Source organism: Cyprinodon variegatus, unplaced genomic scaffold (genome assembly GCF_000732505.1).
Source record: "Cyprinodon variegatus isolate N-32 unplaced genomic scaffold, C_variegatus-1.0 Scaffold748, whole genome shotgun sequence".
NCBI lineage: Eukaryota > Metazoa > Chordata > Actinopteri > Cyprinodontiformes > Cyprinodontidae > Cyprinodon > Cyprinodon variegatus.
Window position 1 is genome coordinate 286607 of NW_015151201.1, and position 10298 is coordinate 296904.

The 10298-nt window shown below is 36.4% G+C and overlaps 1 protein-coding gene across 6 annotated transcripts in view; it reads left to right on the plus strand.

Moving 5' to 3' along the window:
- The window catches only part of LOC107098116 (contactin-1a-like), a 104617-nt gene that overhangs the window by 73457 nt on the left and 20862 nt on the right, over positions 1 to 10298 (plus strand). For all 6 annotated transcript variants that reach the window (XM_015395588.1, XM_015395589.1, XM_015395591.1 and 3 more), the window contains exons 5-13: positions 676 to 854; positions 1606 to 1701; positions 2935 to 3141; positions 3465 to 3564; positions 4857 to 5038; positions 5199 to 5323; positions 5769 to 5886; positions 7371 to 7518; positions 8449 to 8576. In XM_015395588.1, the coding sequence (XP_015251074.1) occupies positions 676 to 854; positions 1606 to 1701; positions 2935 to 3141; positions 3465 to 3564; positions 4857 to 5038; positions 5199 to 5323; positions 5769 to 5886; positions 7371 to 7518; positions 8449 to 8576 (1283 nt within the window). The remainder of the gene's footprint in view (positions 1 to 675; positions 855 to 1605; positions 1702 to 2934; positions 3142 to 3464; positions 3565 to 4856; positions 5039 to 5198; positions 5324 to 5768; positions 5887 to 7370; positions 7519 to 8448; positions 8577 to 10298) is intronic.

The following is a 10298-nucleotide window of genomic DNA, read 5'->3' on the forward strand; positions in this document are numbered from 1 at the left end:
ATCACAGCTCTATGGAGCAGCATCAGACTCATATTCTGACTAGAATTGAGTAGGACTACGTCAGGCTTATAAACAGTATTCTCATTGTATCTTCACCCTATTTTGCTGCATTTTATTCTGGTCATTTTAATTAACTTGCAAATCTGTGTAAACATTGTTCTCTGCATTGCCTAAAATGATTTTTCTAACAGAAATCCTAGAATCAGATGTCAGGGAAGGAATTAGCTTTGACTTCTGCTCATATTGAGAGTTCCCTATGGGTTTCTCTTGGCAACACAGTATGTTCAAACTTTCCAAACAACAAATTAAATTTTAATAGTTACTTTTTTCTGATATGTTTCATGGTGTCTGAGAACAGAATTGAGAAAGTATATTTTGCCTACAAACAAAGTCATTCATCTGGGTCATGGCAACATACCGTAATGATCCAGGAGAACGTCATTGTTTTGGATTTGACTTGAGTCGACAGAACTGACAAAAAATCCTGGATTTAATGCTGAAAAGGTTTCGTAAAAACTGAGGAAAAGTCAGATTGCTTTTGATTTTAGTCTGTTTAATTTTTAGTTAACATATATTTTTGCAGCTTTAGACCTACAGACTTGTGGCCTTTCATGTAAAAGTGCTAAACACAATTTTTCTATACAAATGTCTTGACCCAAGTTGTTTTCAATGCAGATGGAAGCTGAACAACACGGACATTGATGTGAACAAACATGGCAGCCACTACAGTTTATCGAGAGGCAACCTGATTATCAGCAATCCCCTTAGAACAGAACATGTGGGGAAATACTCCTGCTTGGCTACCAACATGTACGGCACGGTCGTCAGCCAAGAGGCCTCTGTCCAGTTCGGATGTGAGTTGTTTGGATTGGAGTTTAGGTAGTGATTGGCAGCTCTGTCCAGATGTTACACAGCTTCCCTAAAGCTGTTAACTCATACATGACATGCTTATCAAATCTCCAGTTTTTCTTATTAAAGTTTATATTCCAAGCAGAGCATGTGAACGGAGCAGAACACAGCCGCTCCCCTTTCAGGTAGATGTTCGCCCATTCGCTCCGCCACTCAAAGCTGTGCTAGGACGCTCCACTCAAAATCCGCTCCACACTCACCTTAATTTTCCTGCCGCTCCAGCAAAATACCTCCACGCTTGCTCAGATTTTCAGGAGAAGCAATTTTCTGACATTTTTCCTTCATGTACTGTAATTATGCCAGGGCCCTGGGATTTATGTTGGCCCACGATCCTATTTAATTATTAATTGTCAAAACAAATCACAATTAAGTCACATAAATGCTATTTTACAAATTTTATAATCCAACTTTTTTAACTGACATTGTGAGCACATCGGAGCAAACTGGACTGCAGCGAAATCCTCACCGTGATCTTGACCCTCTCTTAGAGGCCTTTGAATTGAAAACCGCTTTGCCCTCCTCCATATTTGTTCCACTCCGCTCCAACCCATGCTCCACTCTGCTCACATGCTCTGATTCGAACAAACTTTATGTTTTTATTTGCAAAAATTGGTCATATAATAAATATTGATAAACAAGAGCCTGAAGTTCAGTGTGCAAAAGGGTCAATGTTATTTCTATCTCTGTTTTTCTCAGATCTGGATCTATTTTCATCGGAAGAGAGGCATGCAGTGCATGTGAAGGAGGGCCAGGGGGCAGTCCTTCTCTGCTTTCCACCTGCGCATTACCCAGGTATAGAGTACATGATGCACATCTGATGTTCTAGTTTAGTAAATGCATTAATAAAAGAGTATTATCTTGTTTAATGCAACCCAACTGGTCCAAAAACAGCACAAAAATGATATTGAATAAAAGTTAGACATTCTTGTGTTTTTAAGTAACCTAACATGTTGAAACTGATCTTTTTAAATGTGAATAACCACTGCATGAACCTTTCTAAAATCATTGTCAACAATATTCCATTTTAGAAATCAGTGAGTATCTATATTATCAGCCCTGGTAGGGAGGTAATATTGTAGGGCTCTGAACTCTCAGTGCCATTATGGAATGAAAAGGACATGTCCTGTTGATTGACCCTTCTTGTTAGTTGATCCTTTCATTTATTTATTTCACATATTTTGAATATACATGAGAAAGCATTAGCTAAGTCCTTTATACAAATATCAGTGTTTGTTATATAATTAATAAAGATGTATAATATATAATAAATAAAGTAGGCACTGGCTCTCTCTTATTGCAGCTGATGAAGGTGAGGGAGTAATATTTTCCTCTGCTTGTTAGATTCCATTTAGGTTTCAGGGGAGACAATGGAGGTAAATTGCCCAGGTTGAGACCCAGCAAACTCAAACATCTCTAAGCTAGGGTTAAAAAACATTTTGAGAGCTGGCATTGCTCTCTATTCTTTTGATACCACATTTGGAGTCATTTTTGCTTAGGACTTAAAATGTTTAAGCAAGCAACCTTTTCTGTAAGCTACCCGTGCAGACTGGTGCAGACTAAAATGTAATTAACAAATGGGAATTGTGTAACTAAAAACCTTTCTAAGGTGTTCTTAGCCTCAGCTGTCATTTACTGTCTTTTATTGTGACCCACAAAAGTATTTTCCCCTATCATTAGCACTGCTAATGTACCAGTAACCATCCAATACATCAAGCAGCACAGCATTTCCAATATTTCCACTGAATGCTAATTTGTGGAATTACTGACTGAAGCAGCATTATAATTACCACAACAAGTCGGATGTCCCCACAGCACGCTAAGTTAAGATTTTTAACTGAAACAAACCAACAAATCCGCCTTCAAGGTCATGCTTTACTGGATAGAACTGGATAACTGTTTATAGCTGCTCACCTGTCCATATGTTTGAGCCAACGCCAGGCTCCGCATCTGTCTCCACTAATGGTGTCTTGTGTCGGGACCCTTGATTGACAGCTGGCATTTTAACATGTCTCCATCTCTTTGTAGGCCAGCTGTCATTTCGATGGATCCTCAATGAATTCCCCAAATTCATCTTACTGGACAAGCGTCACTTTGTCTCCCAGTTAACTGGCAACCTTTACATCTCCAAGGTGGAATCGTCAGACAGGGGCAACTATTCCTGCATGGCATCCAGCCCTTCCATCTCTAAGAGTGTATTTTCCAACTACATTCCCCTCAAGCCTTCTGTCGAACGTTAGTATTTACATACACACTGTATAGACTTTATTTACGTTAACAGTCAATGTTGGATTTTATGTTTTGCAGGTTTTTGAAAACTCACAAAAATAAGCACAGAGAAGCCCCACAGAATTTTGTTTAGAGATTCTTCAAGGCTCTAAAACATTTTAAAACATAAACTTGAAACTTCAGAATATATTATTAAACCCTAATAATGTCTTTAGTGGTTTGAAAACCAAAGAGAATTTTAAGTTTGAATAGATACTGTATGAAAAACAATCATGATAATCATGACAATCATAAATAATTTATCACGTAGTATTGTCCATATTTTTCAGGCCCTATCAGGAAATACCCTGCAGACCTTAGAGTGAAGTTCCCACACACCACTGCTTTGGTTGGACAAGACATCATCTTGGAATGTTTTGCACTGGGGAAGTAAGCGAAAGATTTAAGATTTCCCTTTTGGTTGAGGGAAGGAAATGTTTCCTCTTAATGCATGTAGCAAAATGTCCTCCATGATCGCTCCATCTTCTTGTAGGAGTTTAGTTAATGACTTTTGAAGTGTAGGTTTGTATTATATCAGATCATACAGTGCAAAAGCACTAAATTTGCACTGGGGAATTAACCAAAAAGTCTACTAGTCCATTTAATTAGGTTGTGCTGACTCACATCTTGACAACTGAAAGTCCCCCCTGCCTCGCTTGCATGGTGGTTTGCATCAGGCATGCAAAACTGGTCTCTTATTACCTTATTCTATGGGATTAGTAGAACAAAAATTACAGTTAGCAGTAAAAGCTTGGTTACATTTGTGCATTGCCAGACTATTAATGTGATGTGGTCATAGAAAGACGCATCGACTTGACTTTCACTATCAAAACAGTCAACTTGAAAAAAAATCACAACTCATTAATGCTCCGCTCTGCACATCAACTGAACTGTTCCCATTCTTAAAATTGTGATGGCAGCATCGTGCTGTAGGGATTCAATTCTTTAGCATGGATGAAGAGAAAGTTGGAGCAAAAAGACAGTTTCGAGGCTGCAAAAGACTCAGGATTGGGGAGGGGAATGGAATGAATGGAATATCAATGGTTTATAGTGGTCCAGTGAAAGTGCAGACTGAAATCCAAATAAAAAAGTTTGACTAATCTTAAAAATATATGTTCAATATGCTCTCCATTGGCTTTAACTGATGTTGAGATTTTGCTGCTTGAGATTTTTGATGCTAAAGTAAGTGGAGTAAGGGTTTACTTTCTAGCTGCGAATAGCTAGTAGAGACTGAAATTAACTGTAGATACAAATGGAGTAAAAGTAAAGTACTGAATAAGGGGTGCTGAGTATAGGCTCTAAATGTAATCAACTAATCTGGTAAAGTATGTTTTCATATTTGATCATTTTGTAAGAGTTAAATAAAGATACATCAAATCTGAAAAATGTTTAAGTCTCCAGGTTCAGTTCGTCTTTTTATCATCAAAGGGATAAAAAAACAGAACTTCTAAAAGGAAAGTTTTCTTAGCTTAGTTAATATTAAGGTCGTTGTGCAAAAAAAAAAAACTGTGTAGTTTATTGTTTTTACTGTTTGTTTTATCTATCACATGAAATCCCAATTAAATAGGCATGTGTTTAAGGCTCTAACATTGCAATTTGAGACATTACTTTTGCAAGCCACTGTATGTGTTTTGAAATCCTGTCTAGTGAGTGATATTGGTGTATCTCGCTGTCTAACCCAGTCCTGTACCAGAGATCCGCTGGAAGAGGGTAGATGGGAAATTACCAGATAATCATCAGGTGCGGATGGCAGGTGCTCAGCTGTATCTCCCAAATGTCCAATTTGATGACAGTGGCATCTACAGCTGTGAAGCAGTAAACTCAAAGGGAAAAGACCACCATCATGCAAATGTATCAGTTGAAGGTAAGAGAAATGTTGATTGACAGCTTGGACGTCAGCTCTTTTAAGTCTTCAGCTTGTTAAGGCTTCCATATGCTTGCAGCAAATTACAGTTTTACTATCAAAGTTCCCTGTATTTTAACTTTCTGTTGACTGCTATTATTCTCACCTTCCTCATTTACAGCTCATCCAGAGTGGGTGGAGCATATTGTCGACACAGAGAAAGACCTATACAGTGATTACACCATGTCTTGCATTGCCAAAGGTGTGCCGAAACCTCACATTCGCTGGCTGAAAAATGGAGAACCGGTAAAATTCTGGCCTAGAAATCTTTGCTGTTCTGAATCTTAGGCATCTGCAGCATAGTCAACAGCTTCTTAGCTCCAGCCTGAATTTTATACAGCCACTTGTGGCTACTGTAGCTCAGCAGAGACTGTGGGTAAACATCATGACAGGGGAAAGAACCTGTTGCTAATCAGCTGTTGTGCAGCTCTTCCCAAGAAACATCTGTCATCAGGCCTAAAATCCCCTCTGGGAGCAGCAGCTAGAGTAAGAAAAGGTTTGAGTAGATAATAAAAAGCACTGTATCAGTGTGAACAGGTATATAAAATGCATCAAATAAAATGTTGCATGAGGCGGCATGTAAGTGGGGAAAATTTACCATTTATTTAAGGTGGTTTAGATATCAGTTAAACTTTATATCAACAGTTCAACCACATAAAATATGTAAAAATATTATTATTTTTTTCTACAGCAAAGTGGAAAAGAGTTGAGGTTCAGCAGGCTGACAACTAATGATGCTGGGATGTACCAGTGCATCGCAGAAAATCGCCATGGAATCATCTATGCCAATGCGGAGCTACGAGTGTTTTGTGAGTCAAACTGACTCTAGTTGCTGAAAAAATATCTTGTGCTTAAATTTATAGGTTACTTTTTAAACTGACTTTGTTTTGAAAACTGCCGGGTTTGTTTTAGCTTTCTGACCCAGTCCAGGTTTAAACATTGAAGGATTGATGGTTTCTGAGTTGATTTGTCACAGAAGGATTGGATTATGAATTTGACCTACCGTAATCAGCTTTATAGGTTTATACAATACAGAAGTATCATATAAAATACATAGTTGAACTGTCAAATGTTTGAAATTAGTCATCATAAAAGCAGTTTGAAGCAGCTCATTAAAACAATATAGATACTTTTATTCCCATGATGGGAAGTTAGAGTAGAAAGACCCTGGTTGGGATTCAAACCCTGGGCTTTCTTGAGTGGCTCAGTGTAGACGGAATTTTTTTATACCTTTATTTCAATTCTGTATTTAAAGTTATTTTGTTAAATAAGACTGCACTGATCATATAAAATGAAATAAAATGAAAAAAAAAAGGAATTTACAACAATAAATAAATTAACTTAAAAAAAAACATTTAAAACAAACAACCAAATACACACAGAAAGAGACTATTTAACATCAAACCAAACCAAACTCCAATTTCCAAACCATCTAAATTCACCTGAACATAAAGAAAAACAAACAAAACCTTTCAGCAAATAAACCTGTCAGTATAAACAGCCAGATAATTTACAATGATTAATGTTAATTGCCTGGACTTAAAGGTACTTGAGTAGAGGAATCTTCCTGTTAAATTTCTGTTTTATAACCAATATTCACAAAAAAATAAGAATAAATTATATATATATATATATATATATATATATATATATATATATATATATATATATATACATACATCTCCATTCATACAGGTAAACATACACATGCATACCTACTCAAACACATTAGGCCATCAGCATCCTAAAATGTCTAAGAACTGACAAACAACCAAATTAGGAGAACAAAATCCATAATTATTATATATAACACTGTTTTAACTATCACCTATCTTTGGTAGGATGAAATAAAAAATAAAAAATTCCTTTGGTCCTGAGGTAGAAGTCCAGGTTGAATATTTAAATTGGATATGGCTTGGATCCTGCTCCCTGACTATAGAAGTCCAACTTGGCTAACACTTAGTATCGATAAAATCAATGCGTTATATATTCTTTAAAGCTTGTTAGTTTTAAAATGTTTTTACAGTAAATAGTTTATGTTGTTACTTAAAGCAAAATACATATATAGAGATCTGTTGAAAATTTTAATTTGTCTTTGTTGTCTCTCCTCTAAACCAACGTTTAATTAAAGTATTCAAACCTTCAACCTAACATCATGAATCCAGCTTCTGTGGTCAAATTTCATCCTGGCAGTTTGTCTTGTAGAAATTGTGATCAGTAGTATGTAATAACACTTGGAGCTGTAAATATTCAAGCTGGTTTAGGAAGAATAATCACTGTTGTCAATCCACAGATGGGGCTCCCAAGTTTCCCCACAGCCCAATAAAAAGAGTGCTGGCTCCTAAAAATGGTCGGGCCGTTATTGAATGCCGACCCAAAGCGGCCCCGAAGCCCACCTTGACCTGGAGCAAAGAAACCGAGCTGCTCTCTAACTCCTCCAGGTCAGTCATCTCTTCAAAATATTGAAACACATGTTTTTATTTTTGCCGCTCAAACTCCTGAATATTTGATTTATTTGTTAGTGAAATTCATTTGAATAAAAATCTAATGAATATGATAAAATATGTATATCAATTTATTTATATTCATAATGTTCAGTGTTCTTTGTGAAGGTTGAGTTGTCCTTTGTTGGTTTTTGACGCCAGTATTCATCGGCCGCCTGCCGTCATCTGTCACTGTGAGACACATCTGGGCCACAAGGACAAGAATCTGTCAGTCTGCTTTGAAGGCAAACTGAATTTACAAGAGAAATGCTTTACAAGATTGGGATCTAAATGAGCCTCAGATCTATAAGACCCAGGAAAAATCAGAAATGTTTTTGTTTGCTGAGCAGAGCTGCTCTGTCTATCCCTGGATGACTTTAAGCTCATCCTGCAGCTCTGTGTGGACAGAGAAAAGACCCATCTCATGCTCTTTACTGGCAAAACAAGTGTAATCTGAGTTTAATAATACCAACCAACTCTGACATTTGATGCTACTCCCCCCCAGGTTCCAGTGCTGGCACTAACATATTGTAGAGGAGGAGCAGCAAGCAATTTACTGTGCAGGATATGCAACCTAATTGTCTCTACGGCTTCTGCCTGAGCAGGAAAGGATGTGGATGATGGGGGCTTCTGGGATACCATCCATCATGAATAAATATAAGCTTAGAAAAATCAATCTGTAAATCACCTCTGAAGGAAAGGGATGTAGCTTCTTGCTGAGTTGTGCAAAGAATTGTTTTTTTTTTTCTGAAGAAAAATTTGATTTTGAGCAATTTCACTGTTTTTCATCATCCAGTGGTTTGTTGAATATCACACAGTGCACTTTTGACCTTACATGTGATTTAAAACAGGAGCTTTCATTTTTCTTTTCATCTGTTTCTTCCTCAGGGTTTTAATCTGGGAGGATGGAAGCCTGGAAATCCTCAATGTGACGCCAGCAGATGAGGGCAGCTACACCTGTTTTGCAGAAAACGACTGGGGAAAGGCCAACAACACACTCCCTCTGGTGGTCACAGGCAAGTTGCAACCGATCTAAATCAACCGTTACTGTACCTTTAATGATTCCTGGGTGACATAGTGTGGACAGATCCTGATGTCAGCTGGCAATTAATTCTTTTTTCTCAGTTTTTACAAAGAGGGCCAACCTCCAAATGTCAGCTGGTGTTGAGTAACAGCCTACATCTCAGTGATAGTATACAGGCATCTGTTGGATATTCATTCATTCATTCGAGGCCAGATGCATGAGGGACTTTGGGTCCAGTTGGTAACGACAACGGATCAATTATTATAGTGTGAGAGAAAAACACAAGTTCCTGGTTCAAGATTAGCTAAGCAATAAAAATCATCAAAATCTAACTATCTTAATTATTTGGATTATGTTCTTTAGTTTGCTGACTGGTGTTGAGGTTTGAGGTCTGCTGTTGTTATATACAAAGCTCTTTTCTGCCCTCTTCTGGAGATTTTTGCTGATTACACTTTTTCCTATTCAAAAAGTTTGTACCAATATCACAGTTCTCATGAATTTTATTCAAATAAGAGCAACCCTGCTTAAACATTTTTACTCGAGTTAAAGTACAGAGTATTCATCCAAGAGAATATTCTAGTAGGTTTAAACACTTGGTTAAAATAGCTGCTTAATTAATGAGGAATTGTTTGCTCATAGCATCTGATTTACTGCTAAAATAATATAGTCAGACAGAGAGTTAACTGCAAGTTCTGTCATTTTAAAGTATAAAATAAAAATAAGAATAACACAAATATACAACATGATTAAAAAATGACAAATTCAGGCAGAGGAAACATTTTTCCACAAAACCGATTTTCAACAGAAACATATAAAAAAAATCTAAATTCACAGTAGGTAATGCATATATGTTAGAAAAGGATAAAGACCTTAAAGCAACAATATGGTCTGTTTACTGTATATTCTCCTGATCTCTGAATAGCTCCAATTACATGTGGGGGGGAGGAATAGTTTCCAAGGGTATTACTTAAGTAAAAGCTAAAGTATGTTAAAGTACAACTACTCCTAAAAGTATATTTTAAAGTTAAAAGTTGCTCAATTAAGTGTAACTATTACTACCGTGTGTGTTATGTTTGCAGAAGACAAGACATATAACTTATTGTCATAAGTCATGTTTTTTGTTAACTTTCTGCAGTCTTTCACCTGATTTAAAACATAATTTTCTTATTAATTGTAGTTGTGGTGTACCCATCAAGCTGCTCAATAAGTCCTCATTTGTACCTTGTGTAGTTTAAATTGCAGCTAAAATTTGCAAAAAATAAAAATAGGTCAGTATAATTTTAAAAGATTTTCAGCCACCCCACCTTGTATCAGAATCAATTGTATGTTTAATGAAAACAACATTTTCATGAAGAAGGTTTAACTTCAGTTTGTTGAGATAAATGCTAAGGAATATGAAATGGATTTTTATCATTAAGATTGGAATCACCTTTTTTGATAAGCATTCTTTACAATTTTTTAAAAAATTTGTTTTTCTTGAAGCATTAGTACATCATCAGATGAATGTGCCGCAAAAATAAGAGGAACCAATGCATATGAAGCGCAAGTATACTGATACTGAATAAAAATAAAGATTTTTGAGGATATTTTTCATAAAAGATTTTTCCAGTGGAGGTAAAATACAGAAAGTGTCATGCTGAGAAGCCGAGCTGTAGAAAAACTGGAGAACCAGACCTATCTTTTCTGAAAAATTTTTTTTTTTTTTTTTTGCACA